At 47.0% G+C, this 20,653-nt stretch overlaps 1 protein-coding gene across 1 annotated transcript; it reads right to left on the bottom strand.

Moving 5' to 3' along the window:
• Window positions 1–6,399: 6,399 nt before the first annotated feature.
• On the bottom strand, window positions 6,400–7,965 carry LOC119165379 (mitochondrial inner membrane protein Mpv17). Its single transcript, XM_037417559.2, has 2 exons — window positions 7,671–7,965; window positions 6,400–6,815 (listed from the first exon to the last, which is right to left on the bottom strand). The coding sequence occupies exons 1-2, from the start codon at window positions 7,823–7,825 to the stop codon at window positions 6,692–6,694; spliced, it is 279 nt and encodes a 92-aa protein (XP_037273456.2). The 5' UTR covers window positions 7,826–7,965; the 3' UTR covers window positions 6,400–6,691.
• Between the last annotated feature and the right edge of the window lie 12,688 nt (window positions 7,966–20,653).

Here is a 20,653-nt window from a genome sequence, read left to right as displayed (position 1 = left end):
CTGAAGGGGGAGTCTAGCTCCGCATCCTCCAGACCAGAGAAATCCGGGTAGTCTGCATCCGTGGTAGCCCCCAGGGGGAGGTACCTATCCGCCAGCTGTTGTAAGATTTGATCATTGGAGAGCCCAGCAGACCTCTCCTTGTGAATGAGCCGATCAACAGTGTGTTTCTGATTAGCTTTAGTTTGCTTATCTCCCAGGAGGTGCTTGAGAATGTTCCATTTCGCCCCTGACCGCATCTGCCCATCGACAGCGTTACAGACCTCATCCCATTGTTGTCTGGCCAGGGTTTGGCTGTACGATTCAATCTCCTGTTTGAGCAGAGCAATTTTCTTTCTGAGCCGCCTGTTGAGTCGCTGCGTACGCCATCTGTTGAGTAAGGAGTTTTTGGCTTCAAGGAGCCTCGCTAGGCGGCTGTCCATGCGTTCCGTTTTAAGATCCGTCTCCACCACCTTAGTGGCATCTTTAACATCTGCCTTAAGACGCTCAAGTAGCTGGCCAAGGTCATCGTACTCTTTTTCATCGCTTTGTCTGAGTTCCCGAAAGGCATCCCAATCAACAATTTTGAAAACCCGCGGCGGCGGTGCTTTAACATCGAGGGAGATAGACGCGATGAAATGGTCGCTCCCCAAGTTCTCATGCAAGTTCTGCCAGAAAGGGCACTCGACGTTCCTGACAAAAGCCAGGTCCGGCGTGGTGTCCCTTGCTACAGAATTGCCGAGACGTGTGGGAAAGTTGTGATCAGTAACTAGTAACATATTAAGATTGGTAGTATGCTGCAGAAGCGCCCGCCCCTTAGCCGTATTATTGATATAGCCCCATGTCTGATGTTGCGCATTGAAGTCGCCAGCAACTGTCAACGGAGCCGAGCCCGCGATTTTGGAGGCTTTGCAGAGAAGCGCATTAAAAGTCTCCCGAGTATCAGATGGTGAGCTATAAACGTTGAGAATGAATAGGTGCTCCTTAAGCCGAGAGTTTGGGATTAACTCAATGAGTATGTGTTCCACCTTTAGGTCTGGACGTACATCGCGAACCTCAAAGGAGAACTCTTTGGATATGAGGGTGGCGACCCCGCGTTTTCCTTCCCCCCAGCAGGCCACGGAGCGATAACCCCGGAGGGCCACCTCTCCTTTGAGGGTCTCCTGGAGGAGTATTACGGCTGGCTTATTCTCCTGTGAGCTGACGAACTGCTGCAAGACTGCCTTCTTCCTATGGAAGCTCGCGCAATTCCATTGCCAAATGACAAATGTTTTATTTAGCTTCGCCATGATTGCTACTTAGGTTTTGCTCCACCACCACCACCCTTGCAGAAAGGGACTGGATGACAGAGCTGACACCAGCGATGGCCTCCTTAATTTCATGGACCACCCCCATAATTTCCTGTTTAAAGTCACTGAACTCCTTCTCGATATCTACCGGAGGGTCAGCGGCTTTTCGCTCACCGCCTCTAGGTTGTGCCTCGGCCTGCTGCACTTTCACCGCCCCTTCCGGCGTGCGTTCGCGCTGCCTAAGCTCCTCAACTAATGCTTTAATCTCCTGAAGCTCACTCCTCAGAGTTGCATTCTCACGCTCTAGCTTCTGTATTCTAGCCGTAGCTTGCTCTGGCAACTGGCGCTGCACGATAGTGCGAGACTCACGTTTTGGGCCCACTCGTTCAGCCCAGGTAGGTTCCTGCTGAATCCGGGCACAGGAGGCAGACCTATCCCTCGAGCGAGAGCGGTGACCCGCACCCAGCCCAGGGTTATCAAGGTTGAACCCAAGCCCGGGAGCTTGCTGTGGCACGAACTCCGCGCGCCGCTTGTTTGCTTTTCTCCGTCGTCGCCTTCTACGCCGAACGATGTAGGGAACCTGGTACCTGCTTTGGCAGGCCCGATCCGCCGTCGGATGCGCTCCTCCACAGATGGAGCACTTCGGCTGGCACGTATGATTCTCAGGGGGCGATGAGACCCCACAGTCCGGGCAGGTGATGACTGTAGGAGTGGGACAAACGTCCGAGCGATGTCCCAGCTTTCCGCAGGTTCGACAGGCGTCGATTTGTCGTCGGTAGAGCGTGCACCGGATCAGGTTCGTCCCACACATGACGTAGTTTGGAACTTTCATACCGTCAAACAGGACGATCACCGTGGGCGTTTTCTTGATGCGCCGTACTCCAAGAACCTTCGGATTTCTTGCGTGCACGAAGAGCTCACCAAGCCGGTCATCAGAGAGCTCAGGGTCGATACCGCGAACAACTCCTCTGCACGTATCCCCGGGTGGCGTCACGTAAGTAGAGACTTCATGGAGCGTTTCTCCCACTCGAATTTGCTTCACTTTAGCGTAGGCTTCTGCGTTCCTAGCGTGTGGCGTGCTGATCACAAAAATGTTCTACATTTCATTGGCACAAACAATATCTTCCTCAGCCTGCGGCGGGCCGAGACAAGCAGCCATCACCAAAGCTTGGGTAACCTTGATTCCACTGACCTTGCGCACATCCATGCCTCCCTTGGGACGTACGACAACCCGGTAGTGATCTTTAGGCAATCGCGGCAGGCGCGACGCGGCGATGAGCTTGTTTATCGGCCCCTTCGGGTGCGCTGGACGGGCGGCACCATGACCGGCACTGGGGCCGGGGCTGTCACCGGGCGTAAAATCCTGACGCTGCTTCTTCCGAGAGTGGGCAACAATCCATCCGGAGGCTTCATCCTCCTGTCTGGAGATTTCTTCGCCGAAGACCATCTCCTCGAGCGGCATCCTCGAAGCGTCTCGCTCGGCAGGCCGAGCTGAGCGCCAACGTGGCACAGGGTGAAACACCCAAATAAAAGTTCGAAAGCTTGACCTACCAGCAAAAGTCGGGTATCCACTCGATCCTTGAAAGAAACTGGATCAGATGAGTCGAAAAACCGAGGTCGATCGGCAAATTTGCGGTCAAAAACATTTAAAAAAGCAGGAGCCGATGCGAGCGCGTGCGGCTCGCGTCTAGCAAGCAGCGTTCCTCCAGTTGCTAGGGATGAGGATAACAAGCACGCCCGTAGCTGTTGCTATAGTAGAGGGTGGTGGACGGATCCCGACAGACGCCTGACATAGCCCGACTAAGAACTGCATTAGCATTAAAAAAACGAAAACTGAAAGGAAATTGAAAATAGAATCGTTTTGTGAAACTAATGAAGAAAATATTATTTCGTCGAAGGCGCAAGGATTACGGAGAATGACGTTGTAAACGCGTGGGTCGAGATATGCGAGCCATTTTGCAATGGCTAGTCGGGTTGCTTATCAGAGGTGCGACACAGACGATCGTTGCGGTTGTGTCATCATTTCCGCCTTGACTGCTGATATCTTATCTGTCAGTCTGCCTAGTGACAAGGCCATGTACCGAGTCATGAAAGATTGTATGCCATGGAGGTATTTCCCGCCTGAAGCAACGTCTGATTGGAGAGTTTTCGAGGAAAACAGACGGAGATTAGAGAACCAGTGCTAAAGCTGTTTAATAACCAATTTCAGTTCAATTTCAAGCTAAATATAGTCCCATAAAAATGAAGAACTTATGAAATGGAAATCTTATCAGTTCAGTCTACTAGCTTTGAGAAAACTTCGAATTTTCTAGCACTTGATTGTATTTGGTCCAACTTCACAGTGCGTATTATTTCGTTTATGTACTGGCCGTAAAACTAAATTCAAGCCTGTCTATCATTAAACTTTACTATATAACTTTTCTTAAATCTCGTGGCCTCTAAATTAGTAATGCTCACTGTACAACATTAATTATGGGTTTTGTAGTTCATCATATAAAATCACTTGCCAAGGTCTCCGTAGAATCGTGAGTATTCCTGGCTAAAAGAACAGGTAATTTGAAATCCAATGCGATAACCAGTTAATTCCCGCCGTGGTGGTCTAGTGGCTAATGTACTAGACTGCTGACCCGCAAATCACAGGATTGAATCCCGGCTGTGGCGGCGCATTTTCGATGGAGGCGAAAATGCTGTATACCCCGCGACAACTTTCTGTGGCAGCACAGCCAAGGCTACGGAGCCGAAGCACGCTTGTCTTACTGCGCCACAGCATGTAGTCCCTCAACGAAAACGTTTGTATACTGTTCTGGGTAACTAAGATTTTACCATTCGTCACTTACACTTTTCGCGGATTAATTTTTTGATTAGTGAATAAAAACGTTGCGCAGTAGAAAAAAATTTCGTTTCACGCTCTCTCAGGTTTTTTGGGGGTTTTTTGGCTTCCGTCGCCTTTTTACCTCACCGCATTCCTCACTGTCAAAGATGGCGTCCGCCGGTTACAGCTCGTCAACGTCGCTTACGGAGGAAACACCGCCGCGTGCCGCGAGTCCACCAGCTGCGCAGCTGTACCAGGCGTTGTCAAATCAAAAGCTGTCCGTACAGGCCAAGAAGGTGGCGTACAACGTTTACGCGCAAGTAAGGAAAAGCGACCCGCAGCTGTCTGTGAGAGCCGCATGTCGGAAAGTCAGCGAGCTCACTGGTGTTAGCGAGCGCAGTGTCTTCCGGATTAAGCTCGACGTTAACAGTGGAACCCTGAAGTCACCGAAGCGCAAGCGCCTGCGCCTCCGCGCCATGGATGACCGTGCGAAAACCGGGAAGACAAGACTGGAGCTTCACGACAGCTTCTCCCTCGCAGCTCTACGAAGAAAAGTGCATCAATACTTTCTGAGGAATGAACTCCCAACAGCTGCAAAACTGGCTCAAGATGTAACCAGTGGTATGTAAAACGGTACGTGCATGATGAGTTGTGTAACCATTACATGAATAATTGAATGTATCATTCACCCAGCAACCTGGGTCCACGCGTCAGTAAATCACGTCACAATATTATTAAAAATTGCTCTCGAGTTCCCAAAGATGCGACTCGCGTTTCCTGCAGCGAAACGCGAGCAAACGCGAGCCGACGCGGACTGCGAGACGCGGACTGCGCTGGTGAAATCGAAACCGAAACACCCGTCGAAGCGGTCGGACTACTTGGCGCAGTAGCACATGTGCATAGGCTCCGCCCACGTAGCCTTGGCCGTGCTGCCACAGAAAGTTGTCGCCGGGTATAGGCTTGTGTGCTCAGATTTGGGTGCATGGTAACGAGTCCCAGGTGGCCGAAATTGCCAGAGTCCCCCACTACGGCGTCTCTCATAATCATATGGTGGTTTTGATAAGATAAAGCACACATATCAATCAAGCGATAAGCAGTTAAATGAACTTTGTACATTAGTTCTCGTTGGCTGTCTATGTAAATATTTTGTTAACAAAGTGCGTAAAGGAGCATTAAAACAGCAAGACCAGCTTGTTTTGCCAGATAAATCAATTGATAAACAAGATAATTCGGTCATACTCCTGTTGCAGATGAACATCGCTGCAATATAAGCGTGCCAGCAGAGTAGACTGACGTCATCACTGCGGTCATATTTCAGTACTACAATCATGAAAAGCCGCACTTGAAATGACACTGAAATCGTACACTGCAGCACCTAAACCATAGCCCACGTAACAGATGACGTTAATTAGACGTGCCAACACGTAATCTAAGAAAAGTAACATAGGTCAAGTAGAAGGATGTAACTTGTGGACTTTGCCGAAGTGTTTTAGGGGCGAAGCTCTTTAAAGCGGCACCCGTTTTTACCTCGTAGTCGTAGTCGTAGTGTGTAACAAGTGTTACATTTTGACCTGCAAGGTGGTGCCGGTGGGAGATTTCTCCTGTGCCTTGTTGAACAATAAAAAGTTTGCGGCGTGCACGTTAACTAAAAGCCGAATGCTCCTGTCTCCCATTCCCCATTGGCAGCCATTGGCATGTTGCAGTAACAAACGTTAGTAGAAGTAGAAGTGTTAAAAGCCGACTTCTGCTGTATCTCATTCCCAGTAACTGCCATTGTTTACCTCCAAGGTAGTGCCTGGTGAAACTTCTCCTGTGCGTGAATAAAAAATAAAAGATTTTTTGTTCGAAACGCCGTTTCACGGTATTACTTCCAGGATCTTCGCCAAATCTAATCATCATTCACCTCGTGGATCTGCCATCAATTTTTTTCAGACATGAGGCCAGTCTTAAAATTTTCTTTTCGCTTGTATGAAGTTTGCTGCCGCTATACCTGACATGCAGGTAATTAATAATTGTAAAATGGGTATTACAGTAGTGAATTGATGCAGGCCCATAGCGAGGAATATCTTACGGGGGGGGGGGGGGGCGCTGGTTGAAGGCTTTGACAACCCTATTTTTTTATTAGGGTCTTCAGTAAAATATGTACTTTCATTAGGATACCCCTTCCCCCTCCCCCGCCTCCTGGCTACGAGCCTGTCTCAATGGCTCATGGTACTTCTGTTCATTGTCCATCATCTGATTTAAAATAAAAGCATAAAACAAAAAAGAAAGACAACATAAAAGTGACAAGAAGACGGAACTAGCGCTCAATCACCTGTCATTATCGGTTCGTGGGTTCGCCAAGAGCTTCGCGGTGGGTGTTCTGAGTCGTGTTGGCCTTCCAGGCTAACTACGTGCTCCACACAACAGCCTCGCAGCCTGCAAATGGTGGTCGGTAGCTGAGGGGCACGAATCGAAAGTTGACGAGCTGCGCCGCAGGCCAGATCATGTAGCTGGTCTTCAGGATCTGCAGATAGTCTGCTCGCAACGACTGCTCGATGTCGTGCCACGAGCGTCTCTGGAATGCGCCCAGGACCACCAGAAAACTGGCGATGAACACCGGCGCGAACAAGGCTTAGTCGATCAACACCTTCCTGGCGACTACGAATGCGCCGACGCCGCTACCCACGAAACGTTCGAGGGTGAGGTGCCAGATTCGGATGACGGGACCGGTGAATCCGGCCCCCATCAAGAAGAACCTGCACAAGTTCAAGAAATTTTTTATAGACTGTGTTTACAATGTATTATCATGCAGGACACTCTCTTTGAAAATGAATCTTCTTTTTGTTGTGAAATTTTGAACGTATGCAGTACCGACCGGTATGGCCTACACGTACACCACTGAAACAGTCCTGATGAAGACCAACATGGTGGGATGCGAATTTTGTGATGTAATGTAGTTAATATTCAGAAAAAGTTCTTCTGGTCCGGCATTAGATAAAATGAAACGTGGTCCCTGACTAAGTCTAAGTATGATCTGAAGTTTATGGTCCAGCTCAGTGAATAAGGAACTTGTATGTGGGTCTGAAACATGAAACCATCAGACTAATCTGTCACAGTGTTTCATCTCTTTGTTATGTAAAGTTTGCTTGTGTAATTAGTATATCATGCTGGTTCCATGCGTTTACTGCACAAAGTTTTGGTTATAATAGCGACCTTGTTTACCTGATGCTGTCTCCAAGAATTGGTTGCTCAGAACATTTAATCCAGTAAAGCATGGGACCAATGGCCAGCCGTTGTCAAAAGCACAACATCGCTATATTTTAATTTATGCATCTTTACGAGGCTCCTTGCGAGCATGAATGTGGTAAGAAAGAGCACTGTAAAAAAACTTCACCCCTCCCCCTCCACTCAAAGCTCACATGCATCACCCTCGTTGTGGAGGTAATTTCTGCGTGAAATAAATATTCACCGTTGGAACGAAACCTTACACTTCTTCCCACTTCGCACTTTTGCAGTTTACAGTAAGGTTATGACAGCATTTCAGCCTGATGCATTCACCAACACGGTAGTACGTCGTTAGCACTTTGGACAAAAAGCTATAAGAGCCTTACCTCGCTGCCCTTACCACATCCACGTTGGGCTGGCGTTCAAGCACCTTCTGGGCGATGAGGTCTCCCGAAAGCAGTACAGTGGCCGTGGTCATAACCTGTGTCTTTGCGGGATGATGCCGCATCAAACGCGCGTACATTTTCCACGGCTTCAGCATGTCTGCAGTGGGGATGGCGGTATAGCCCACGAATTGCGGCGCACCTGCTCTAAAACACTAACCAGAAGAAATTAGTAGATCCCACCAGAACTATGAGTTATACGAATGCAACATACGTATACTCTTGCCTTGCGTCGGCCAGTGCGTCGACGCAACGAACAAGGCTGACGCTGATATGGAGCTGATAGCATAAACTGTAAATGTATGTCTCGCTTATCGTAAGCGGTGCGAGGCTTTCCTGCGTGCCACCGACTCGTCAAGACAAAGCCGGGGAATCTTGCACACACTGGAGGCCGCGGCAATCTGAAGGTTCCCTGTCGAACTACTCTAGGCTGCTCGGTTATGGTCGCAACCGACCTCTGGATTGTCTCCCCTCTTATGAAGATGAAAAGTTTTATTTCTTATAATTATTTGCGCCTACCATAAGCGAGAGCGAACCTTCTCTTTTAAAAGCATACAACGTCACCATTACGGACTCTGTACCGGCTATTGTTTAGTCGCTATGTATGAGTCGCGATTCGCTAAGTCCTCATTTATTTCGCTAAGTGCTCATTCTAGCATTAACGCACTTAAGCCCAAATAATAATCAAACATCATTCATTAAAACATGCACTCCCAGAAAAAAGGCCTGCTTATTGACTAACTAAATACTAACTGCTTACTTGTTACAAAAAGTAAGTAAGTGATGGTAGTGAAATGCTAATTAGTGAAACTGGCTAGTTTGCAAACTAGTGCTTGAATAGTGCTGCTGACTAATATTTAATCCATTACTGAATTTATAGCTAACGGGTGTTTATATGTGCTTGTGCATTGGCACATCAATATAACTCAACTACAGAAGTGTATATAGGATAATAAGTGAAGTACAATTGTCCGTGCAGAATAATTAGTGGTTACTAATTACTTCATGCAATTACCATGGCAAGTACGCATCCCAGATAGATACATAGAGACACGAACGAATCACAGTCGAGGAAATACAGGAAACGCACTCATAGAATATGAAGACTTAATGGCTATCGTGTACTGTAGTGCCAGTTTGAAGGCTATTTACACTCCTACATTGGAATAGCACACTGTTTAATGGTTAGCAGCCATAAAATGTAGAAAATATTGGACGTTGTGTACATATTGCCGTCTGCCTTTCCATATATGCGTGTGTCATCACATAGCACAGATTTTTGTTGCAATGTAAGGACAAAATTAAGATTGATCAAATTTTTTCCTAAGAGTGTCATGATTACGTAAAGATATATGAAGGTGCTCACGAGAGCTCTGGCAATGTAGTTACTTTGTTATAAAGACCTGTAAACAATCCTGGTTAGTAACAGCAAAAGTTTCGAACTTTACTAGTTGCTTGCATAGTCAAAACATGAAACAAGTAAATGCGTGCATTGCCAACTCGTTACAAACTCTTTTTGAAGATTGTGCTGACCATGCAAATATCTGAAGTAGCGAGGAACTGTCCCTACGGGAACTAGTAGTGTGGTTGTATTGCACGAGATAGGTCACCAAGCTATCTCTCAACCGTTGCAAAATGGGTAGCATATTCTTGCAGTTCTCATGCATCTGATGGCTTTGTGTTGTTCCAATCCCTCTTAGCTCGATATAGCTATTAAGGTATGCCTTTCGTACGTCAAATAATTGTAGGAATGGAATGCACTTGCCTATCCATTCTCGTAATGGGAATGGGCTAGATCTTTCATTCCAAAGAATTAAAAAGAAGGAAATTACGGGAAGTTGCCATTCCCCCGTAATGGAATCGGAATAAAATGGAGGTGCCCACTGTACAACACTGGTTTAAACAGGCGACCCCGAGTCAACAAAAAACACAGAGGCTGCATGTTGGAAGCACTTCCATATAAGAGCTGTGCAGTATTGCTATATTACACAAGCAATACACTTGAGTTCCCTGTACATCGCGATTTTGTATTGCAAAAAATATATCGATACTGTGTTTTTTGGGAATCAGCAGATGTGTTTCCAAATTGTGAAAAAAAGGGTGTGTTTGCTATTGAGCGCCACTTACGATCACAAGACAAGCAAAGCAGTGAAGGTATCCCCAAATACACCGAATCGCCCTCGCGGGGACAGATAGGCTTTCCGTGCCTAGATAACTCGAGGAAAGGTATCACCATGCTACAAGAGTTTTCGTGCATGAAGCCACTACTTATGAGTTAAAGAGTTAAAACTCCAACTTGTGCTTGTCTGCAGGGGTGAAAATACGTTTCTTGTTCTTGAGTCTTGTAATGAGGCTGAGCCAATGTTATCTAGAATGCAGTATACTTCAGAAGCTGCTGTCCCTCTCACCCTTAACCACAACTCTCCTCCCAAACTATCACCACTGCCATAATCTTAATCTCACGATGCCGCGCTGCACTTGTGCAGCACGATGCAGGGGCATGACCTTCGCTTTTCAAACATTTCAAATTCCCGAGCAGATTCCCAGTTCGACCTATGTAGGTTTTCCTACATGATAGTAATAGCGCACAAAACACCGATGGCGCACTTGAGGTACGACTGGCATGTTCCGAGCATCCATGTTTTTTTTTTTTTGCTTGAAAAACGCGTGCGCACAAGCAGCACACTATTCGAACGCTCGCTCCGGGCACTGCCTTCATTGTCTTTTTTTGGATTCACTTTTTTTTTTCGTCCAACTTCGCGCTAAAATATATGCACGCCGAGACCGGAAAGTGTCGTAGAAGCTCTAGAGCTTAAGCAGGATGGTAGCTCTGGCTGTTCAGTACTGCACGACATTTTTGTGGCTGAGCGCGAAGAAAAATAAACCAAGAACAATGCCAGGCAAAGATCGGCACTAACAAAAAAAAAAATGCACCCGGAAAAAGTCGTATTTCCTTTTCGTTACGCCTATACTTTTAACAACAAATAGCTTAGTGCCCTGTGTTGATGGTGTATATTAGAGTGACATTGACGTGTGTTGAAAGGTACGCCGTCGGTACGGGCCGAGGTGTCATTGATCGAGTGAAAGAACATATACCAAGCGCTGCACGTAACACAAATATACGCCTGCCCACGCATTGCAATGATTGTTTTTGGCATAATCGCCTACACACAAAGATAACTGAACAATCGTACCTAGTGTAGAGGTAGAGCCGATGATCTGTGAAAGGCCGGATGAATCGGTCCTGTTGTCCGACAAATCGACATCTTAATTTCAACAGTGCTTAGCGGGGCTTTTGGCGTCGTTTCTAACGTTTCGACTAAGCTCAGGCCCTCGTTCGGCCTTTGTCAATATCCCTGACGAAAGCTTGACACTTAGCCAAAGCATTTGAAGGCAAACATTTTCGTACGTTTGCGCATTGCTTTAAAGGTTTACAATGCACGCGTAAACATTTCTGGGACTCACATGCATCACCAAAGCGCAATCCAAATCAAAGCAAGTCGAATGTGCATGCAGTTAAGAGTCGCGAAAATAAGTCGTTCGAGTACAGAACTGAACAAACCTGTCGAGAAAGTGATTTTGCTATGCGCAGTGTGACCCGCACTGAAAGGAACGTGGAGTACTCGCGGATTGAAACGGGACACTCGAAGAGCGTGGCTGCCAGTTGATGTAGTGCCGCTCGAGGGCGCTCGTGGAACCAAGGTGTTGCATTGTGCTATAGAGTGAAGGCGAGGACATCTAAGAAGCAGTTGACAGTTGCGACATGCATGCTGTTTGAGCCTGAAAAAAAAACACACGAAAAGACACACACGAGCACGAACTAACAACCGTTTGCCTGGTGGAAACACGACAAATATATACAGCGCATAAGGTATACTTGTCATGGTTCCACCAAATAAACAGTTACTTTACGCTCGTGTGTGTCTACACCTGGGGGTGCTATGCAGTATGATCCGAGCTTTTCGGGCAGGCGAGTTTGCTCCGATCTCACTCTGCGGCGGCCATGGCATGAATGCAGTGTGGAGTGCGTGATAGCAGTGTAAAATGGCTACGAGAACGCGCGTGGCATTGCAGACGCATGTGGGACATTTGCGGTGCTCAACAAAGAAACATTTGCGGTGGTTACCAAAGAAACACCGCGTGCGAACACGTCAGCGTCGCCACTCAGTCAACATTCAAACAGTGCAGCGATGTCAGCGTGATTGTCTCGCTATGTTTTTGCCATGTGAACACACGCTTCCACACGCTTGTTCGTGGACGTTTGTCCTCTTTTAGACAGGTTCTTTCGGTCCACCTGCAGCATAAATATTCCCACTCTCGAAAGCAGTAAGGGGTGCACACGCAGCACTATCATGCTGCTCATTTCACTTCTATGAAATATTGCAGATATATATGACAGGTTCTCACCAGGGGCGCTGGCACCATGGAGGCAACGCGGCTGTGAGTACATACGTCGTGAGCGCAGTGAAAGTGAATGTGAGACATCGTAGCCGCGTGATGATACCACTTTTACGTCTGCGTGCGGGTGTGCATAGTCCGCGCAATAAAGCTGATAGAATGATAGTGCCGCTCGATGTGAGTATCGCTCCTGAGCAAGAGCAAACGTACCCGATCTTCGCCACTGGCATCTGTCAATCAAACTGACGCGTGAACTGGGATACAAACTCGTCGATTCTGAGAAGGCCCCAGCTCAACTCGTGATTGTCATGGTTCCGGTGTGGTGTGACCGTTAAGAGTTTGATGCGGTGATCGCCAAGAGGCAGCGTTTTTACATATAAAATAATTTGCTCAGTTTGCGTTGCTTGTGCAAGGCTGGAATGAGATGGAGCTTGGTATAACCTACTTTTATAACTTCTTGCAGGTTCTTAAGTTTGTCGTATACTCATGTGCTTGGCCGGCCTTGAAGTGAAGACCGCATCAGTTTGCTCTTAATCTTTTATTGTACTAATTGACTAAGATTTAACGACCATTACACTGAGCTGTTTTGTCTTCATTTATAAGGTTTCAATTGAAGGGCTATTATCTCGGGCGCAATTACCAAGGTTATGATCAGAATGACGCTATTAAAGATAATCCTGGTTAGCACGATGCTACAAGTCAGTATATTAGTAAGGACCATTTAGCATGGTTTCACTTAGCGTGTTCACGGTTAACGTCGCTTTAATTAGCAAGGTATAATTTGTTCAACTTGCATGCTTTAGTTAGCCCGGTCCTTGCTTTACATGGCTTAATTAGTAAAGTATTTTTAAAATGTACCTTTATTACCTCGGCCCAGGCGCGTAGCCAGAAATTTTTAGGGGCGAAGCTCCGTAGGCCATGGGTCGTTCCCTTTTCTATAATAGTAACAATAGTAGTATGTAGCCACCTAGAGTTTATAGCTTGCTCAATAAGTGGCGTTGTGTGTATGTTTTGAGAATACTATAACTACATGACGTTAGTGGTTTTCACAGCATATCCATGGAGTGAATTATGATGAGTGGGGCAAAGCGTCCTCTGTGTGTCCATCTGTCCATGTGTGCGTCCGTTTGCCCATCCGTCCGCCCGTACGCCTGTGCATCCCTGCATCTGTACGCGCGTCTGACAGTTCATGTGTACGTTCGTCCAGCTATTCCGTGCGTCCATCCGTCTGTCCGTGCTTCCGTCCGTTCGCCCGTCCGTTCATCCATCCGTGCTTCCGTCCATCCGTCCGCCCGTGCTTCTTTCTGTCCGTCCGTGTGTGAGTCTGTCTGTCCGTCCATGTTTCCGTCCATATGTGTGCTTGCGCGCGTCTATCCCCCCACAAATGCTTCTGTCCATCCGTCTGTCTGTGCTTCTGGCCATCCATCTGTCCTTCCGTTCATACGTCCATCCATCTGTGCGTTTGTCCATCCGAGCTTGCGCCCGTCCATGAGTCCGTCCGTCCATGCTTCTGTCCGTCCGTGCGGACGCATGAACGGATGCTTCGCTCAATTGACCATCGTTCACCCCGTGAATATGCTGCGACGTTTTTTTTTCAGGGTCGCACCTTCTTGATTTCAGAAGGGGCACCCTCTTGAACTGGCCATTTCTCGCTCTCTATGCCATCGCGAGGAAAATTTTTGAAGTGGGGGGGGGGGGGGGGAGTTGGCGTGGGCCCGGTATGCCATTCCCTGGCTACGCACCTGCCTCAGCCTTACCATGACTTGGTGCAATTAGCTTGGCCATAGCACGTCCTGGCCAAACTAGCGAAGTGTACCGTCCAGCTAAATAGCTATTGAGCCGGCAGCACGGGCTCGGGTGCTAGTGGACGATGACAACAAAAAAGACGCGCACCAGCCAAGCAGTGAGCTAGAATGTACAGGCTGACCATTACATTAACACGTGGCCTCGGTATGGTCCACCATGCTGATTATTCTAAAAAAGACTTGGTGCAGGCTATAAAAGCTATAAAATAAATTAAAACAACCGGTGCCCCTATAAAATATAATGACGAAAAGTTTCTGACACATTTATTGTATGGGTGCCCTTCTGCACTCAGTGGAACGACAAACAAATAAAGAAGATGCCTCTGTTTTGAAAACACCGCCCAACTTAGTGGGCCGTCCTTGATGCGGTGACTGGTTCTATCGTAACCAATGAAACCCAGCGTGCTGCAGGGTGGATTGAAATCTTTTAACGCGATAAAAATAAAGAGCTTGTGTCGTAGAAAACCCACCACCGGCGTCGGCGCCGTTGGTTATGAACGAGAAATCGTCTGTGCGTCTGTTACCGAAAAAATCAAGCTACCGAGATAGCCACGGGAGGCCGCTACTTGTCCACGCGTGCACGCGGGATCACACTGAGAAAGCCGCGCATTCCAAGAAAAAAAAAGTGCTCTAAGTCACAAGCCGCGGTAGTTTTTTGCCCTGCCTCCCTCCCTGCTTAGCTTAACGCTTTCGTCGAGACGAGAGAAGAGATACTGTAATTGCAGCATGCGACAAACCTTTGTAACTCCACTCGCACTGGGTGGATTTTTAAAATTTTTGTAGCGTTGAACTCGTGAAGCAATAAACTCGTCTGATGAAATGATTTTATGGTTACTTAAAAATTGCTTCAGGGCCCCTTTAACGCATTTTGTTGGACAGGTGTCACGACGAAAACGAGCCCATTCGGCGATAAGAGCGCGCTGGTACAATATACTGTGTGCGTGCGTGTGTAGGTAACAAAACATATGAATAAGTATGCACTTAGCGGTTGAAGGGTGCACTAGGGGCAGTATTTCGCTATCGCGTTCACCTTTTAAAGGTGAAGCTTAAGGGTCCCTCAATTTCTTCTACTGTTGGCTCATTCAAATGGGGCGTCGCCAGAACTTGAAAATATCCCGATTTTCGCTAAACTCAGGCGAAACTAGGAAATCCTGCATAGCGCCTCCCTGCTATTTGTGTACTTCTCTCTGTTAAAACAATTTGTCGCAAGTATCAGCCATGTACAATATGAGTCAAATGAAACCCGAACAGCGGCAAGGCTTCGCGATAATGTAGTGCGCGCCTTGCACTCACAATGAACAGGCACGAATGCACCGAGCTGCCGAACATGATTCGCGTTCCTGTTAATGGTGATAACTGGATGGTGCACACTATACTATCGTGAAGGGTTCCCGCTGTTCATGTTCTTTTAACACGGGTAGTACAACCAACTAACCCTTATACGCTGGCCCTTCTACTAAGTAACAAGCCGCGTCCCCGGTATGTTAGGGTTAGCGAGGCGGACCTCGCCAAACAACTTTTGAAAGTGTTAATACGTTTAAAAGCGCACTCGCAGGGTGAAGTCCGGTATACGTTTCATAATGGTGATGTTAGGAACAAGTTCCTATTATTGCATCAGGTCGTCAGGAAGAAATTCTTCTTGAATATGGACCTGAGCCGGAGCCGATGTGGTGTGCGTCCGTAGGACTCGTTCACCAGGTGGCCGCCATCCGAGAGATCTTGTTGGCCATGGGACCAACGTCTTCTCAAAGGGCTCTCAAAGTACGGGACACCTTAAGCCCAGTACTCGAACCACTCGAGTAGAAATATGGCTAACGATCACCATCATTTCTGAGAAGTCAAGGCAGCATCCTTCATTCAGTGGAACGCCAGAGGACTGATATCGCCTATTTCGCATTCCACATCCCACAATAGACTAATAGTGTTTTGAAGACTGTGACGCGCCACATCTAGTGTGCGTGCTCTTCTCCTTCTTCGTTTCTTCATCTTTCAAACGCCCTCATTCCTGTGCCCAGTGTAGGGTAGTATACCGGTCGTTCTAGACTGGTTAACATCCCTTCCTTTCCTTGCCCTCCTGTTTTTCTTCTCTTGACAACAAGTTGTCTTGATTCATAAAAATGCCTCTTTGCAAGGTTGTAACGGTGTTGGGCAGGCTATGGTCCCCTTAAGAGTATATATTAGTTTACTATGTCGCTTACAACGAGCAAAGCAGAAACGCCACATTAAATACATGAATAGAACAGAACGTATGTGTCTTCGCACTCAACATGCGTGCCGCGATTCTCGCGTCTAGCTTATACAGCTCACCGCACGCAACGGCATTGCGTTCAATCTGTTCAGCGACATCGGTGAAGAAAGCTATAATGTTTATTTTCTGCACAAGCAAATGAGCAAGCATTCTTTAGTTAGATCTTTCTTGCGAATAATAAAAAAAATCAGTACATTCCAGGTACCTTGAGAATCGTCATTAGACGAAGCATGCGGAGAGACGGTCACCATGTTGTAATTTCTTTTGTGAGCGACACATTAGGAAATGATGCTAAATATAAGCAATATATATATATATATATATATATATATATATATATATATATATATATATATATATATACGCAGTTGTTTCCGCTTGCGCAACGATGCCAACAGGAGCATTATTAGATAAGCTGATATGAAGAACTGGTACTCGTGAGTTGTGAGGTTGGTAGCCCTGGACACTGCTACATGATTTTCAACTTGAGCGCATGACACTTAACTGCAATTGACGGTAACACGGCATAACAGCCATATCATAGAAGAAAATGTGTAATGTTTAATCATTTGGATTACCTGCACTGCAACCACCATTGACGTTTAACAAAAATTAGGGTCTACTTGAAAAGTAGCTCCAAGGCCGGGCATGGCACTGTGGTAGAATGCTTGATTGTCACGCAGAATGCGGGGATTTTGATTGTTGCTGGGACCCTGACATTTATGCTTTGCATTTGTCGGTTCAATGCTGCTGATGTAAGGTTTTTCTTATCGCTCACGCGTTGAAAACGCCCATATGTGTTCTCTACGTTCCTGGGTAGACATTAAGTGTCAATCGCCTATCGTACAAGCCACTTACCACTGGAACGCCCACGGGTATGTGCTACGGTCTGGTGCGAAGCGTTTGACGACGTACGCGATGGGCGTGTGTCATTATTCATGTCTTGACCAGTGCGTCATATTCGCCAAACTGTCTTACGCTCTCATACCATTTTGGGCTCAAGTGAAGTTAAGGGGTGATCAAGAGAGCATCCAGACGTGAGCGGCTGATAGATATATACGCAGATAGACACTAACGGTGCTTCAAATACGTAAAAAAATGCTACACATTCAAGATACTGTTTGTAATAATGTACAATGACATCACAAAGCACTTTAGCCATGAACGCCGCGTTGTTTCACCCCCCCCCTCCCAAACTTAGCAGACCACAGGGGCTACACTACGCCTATTACAAACCCACTTGTACCCAAACCTTTCCAAGCTTCACGTTTACTATCCAGATGCCTACCTTAGCTACTTGTACCGCTCATGTGGATACAAGGCGACTCTCGCACACATGCTCTGGGAGTGTAGAAACGTTCCTCCCGACTCTACCTCAAACAAGTGGGAGAGGTCCCTCAGGAGCTCACTTCTCGCCGATCAGCAATAGGCCGTCCAACAGGCCCACGATGCGGCCGCCAGGTACTTACTGTCGATCCCTACATGGGAGACGCCAGCTACACGCTGAGTGCGTCCTGTAGGACAAAAATAAAGTTTTTCCATTCCATTCATGGCGCTTTACTTTTGAAATGTTATTGACTAACTTTGGAGAAACACTGTCTCTGGGGCTGCGCGGTGGAGTACAATGCAATGAGTCATACCATTTTAGTGCCATAGCAGAAGCATCGTCACTGAAAAAGGCAGATAGCTCGGTTACCAAGCGTGTGTCAAAACTTGAGGATATGTGGGGTTTAACGTCTCGAAACCAGCATATGGTCATGAGAGACTCTGTAGTGGATGGCATGGGAAGTTTCTGCCATTTGGGGTACTTTAACCTGCACAGTAGTTTCGCCTCCATCGAAAATGTTGTCGCCACTGCCGGGATTCGATCTTGCGACCTGCAGGTCCACAGCCGAGTACTTTAGCCACTGACCACCACAGCGGAGGCGCCTGGCCAAACTTGACTTATTTACTTAGCTAAATCATTGCACCAGTGCGGAGAGAAGTGGGTTACATGCAATTTAAATAAGCAATAAATAGGATGGTTTGGGTGGTGTGTTATAGAGAATTACCAGTAAATTACGACTGTAGAATGAAACATCAGCGGTATGACACCGAAACAAATGACCATGCAGGCATGAAGAGAATGGCATGGTATATAATGCATACTACTGGTGAATGAAGATTAAGAAGGAAATATAAAGCATGGATAATCAAACAGAAAAATAAGGACTTCAGCAGTAGGACGTTTGGGTGTTCCCCTGTGTTGGAAAAGTGCTCGGTTATTCGCACGCACGAAGTCTAAACCACGTTGTTGATTGTAGAATCGGCTACTATACACAAGCTAGGCCCCGACTGCGTTAGCATCCCATCTTTATCTATAGGAAAAAAGTGCCGTTTTTTAATGCCACCAGAATTACGCATGCATCAGTGCGTGCCTTTTCATATATATATTCCGTGATCTGGCTTCCAATAAATCACTCTTGAAAGTTAGGGCTTGCGTGTGTTCTCTTTCTCCCGTCTGCACGCCGGTAATTAAAATGTGTAAAACATGTATTATGATTATGAAATTGTGTATTACATTAATGCGGGCCCGTAGTCAGGAATTTTTTGGGGGATGGGGGTGCACCTGTCTGAGGCCTTGAAAGACACGTATTTCACAATAATGCCTTCGGTAAAACCCAGACCTTCATCCGAATTTTCGGGGGAGGAGGCAGGCCTGGGCCGGAAGCCCCCTACCCTCCCCCACCGGCTATGGGCCTGTCTCAATGGCTCACGGTACTTATGACATGTATGTTCATTGTTCATCGCCTTGTTCAAAGAGCACATCGCAAAAAAACAGGACAAAAGTGATAAAAAGACAGAAGGAGCACTCAGTCATCTGCCATTATTGGTTACGTAGGTTTAGTAACTGCTGCACGCTGGGTGTTCGGAGTCCTGTTGGCCTTCCAGGCTAAGTACGAGCTCCACACAGCAGCCACACAGCAGCCACACAACGTGCGAATGGTGGTCGGTAACTGAAGGCAATGAATCGAAAGTTCATGAGCTGAGCTGCAGGTCGGATCATGTAGCTGGTCTTCAGGATCTGCAAATAGTTTGCTCGCAACGATCACTCGATGTCGTGTCACGAGTGCCGCTGGAGTGTGCCGAGCACAACCGGAAAACTGGCGATGAACACTGACGCAAACAAGACTTTGTCAATCAACACCTTTTTGAAGACTAAAGACACGCCGCTACCGACGACACGTTCCAGAGTGATGTATCACATTTGGACGACTAGACCTGCAAACTCGACACCTAATAACGAAGAACAACCTGCACATTTTCAACGCGCCGTTTTACAAAGTGCGATTAGAATGTGTTTTCGTGTGGAGTGCGTTCTGTGAAATTGATTTGTCATTTTTTATCAAGTATCAAACACATACAGTACTCATCAGCTCAAAAGTTACAATCGGCTTTATAAAGTGTATTGATTTAGTGCACCGCAAGTAAGGGTGGGCTCTTTTTGTGCACCAATGAGGTGGGCTCCTTATTGTAGAAAATTAAAGTAAGCGCCTTTATTCCACGTTATGACATTCTCTATGCCATCCCAAGAGGGAAGCATAAAGGCCGCAACTCTCCCCTCCCCCATTATTCATGTACGGAGGGTGCCAAGTCGACACCATGACGCCGCTTAGTCAAACCTGTGGTGTCTGACACAGGTATTTTACTGTAATGGTGGCTTAGGTCCTCCGATGTTGCATCGAACCGACCATTACCCAAAAGACGCCGGATGAAAAAGCGACCCTTTGTGAGAGGCACAGCATCACTTAATTGTCATTTACGCATCTTTGAGAAGCTTTGAGAATCTTTACGGAGCTTGCTTTTTTTGGATTCGATAAAAGGAGAGGGGGGGGGACTATGCTGTGGCGTAAATTACCCTTTTTAATGCACAACACTGTGCACGCTCATGGTCCTGACCGCACTTGAACCTTACGCCATTAACAACACAGAATTACTTAAGCAGGTTATTTGACGATGACTGCTGCATAAGGCATTTTCACTTTCTTGCACTAATGTACAAGCCTTACCTGCCTGCTCGTACCACATCGACGTTGGACTGGCACTCGAGCAGCTTCTGGGCAATTAGGTCTCCCGAAAGCATCACAGTGGAAGTGGTCATCACCTGTGTCTTCGCAGGATGACGGCGCATCAGACAAGCGTATACGCTCCATGGCTCGAGCGTGCCCACCGTCGAGGCGATGGTATAGCCGATGAATCGCGGCACACCTACCCTAGCTCAATAACAAGGAGAAATTCACCGAGTCAGCTGGAAATAGAAGTTGTAGCTACGAAATATATAATCTATCCTCCCTTAAGTCAGTGTGCAGACACCACGAACAAGACTGGAGCTGGAATGGGGCTGACAACATAAACCGTAAACGTTGGTCATGCTTATCGCAAACGGAGCGAGACTCTCTTGCGTGGCATCGACTCGAGACAACAACACCGGGTAA

This window comes from Rhipicephalus microplus, chromosome 8, assembly GCF_043290135.1.
Source record: "Rhipicephalus microplus isolate Deutch F79 chromosome 8, USDA_Rmic, whole genome shotgun sequence".
NCBI classification, from domain to species: domain Eukaryota; kingdom Metazoa; phylum Arthropoda; class Arachnida; order Ixodida; family Ixodidae; genus Rhipicephalus; species Rhipicephalus microplus.
Note: the sequence above shows the minus strand (reverse complement) of the source record. Positions and strands in the feature narration are given on the sequence as shown.

What these genes read in the sequence shown, in the direction of transcription:
- LOC119165379 (XM_037417559.2), bottom strand. Translation starts at nt 7,825, where the DNA reads ATGCTGAAGCCGTGGAAAATGTACGCGCGTTTGATGCGGCATCATCCC. An exon ending in GATGTGGTAAGGGCAGCGAG is followed by an intron (nt 6,816 to 7,670) that starts GTAAGGCTCTTA and finishes GAACTTGTGCAG; the next exon opens with GTTCTTCTTGATGGGGGCCG.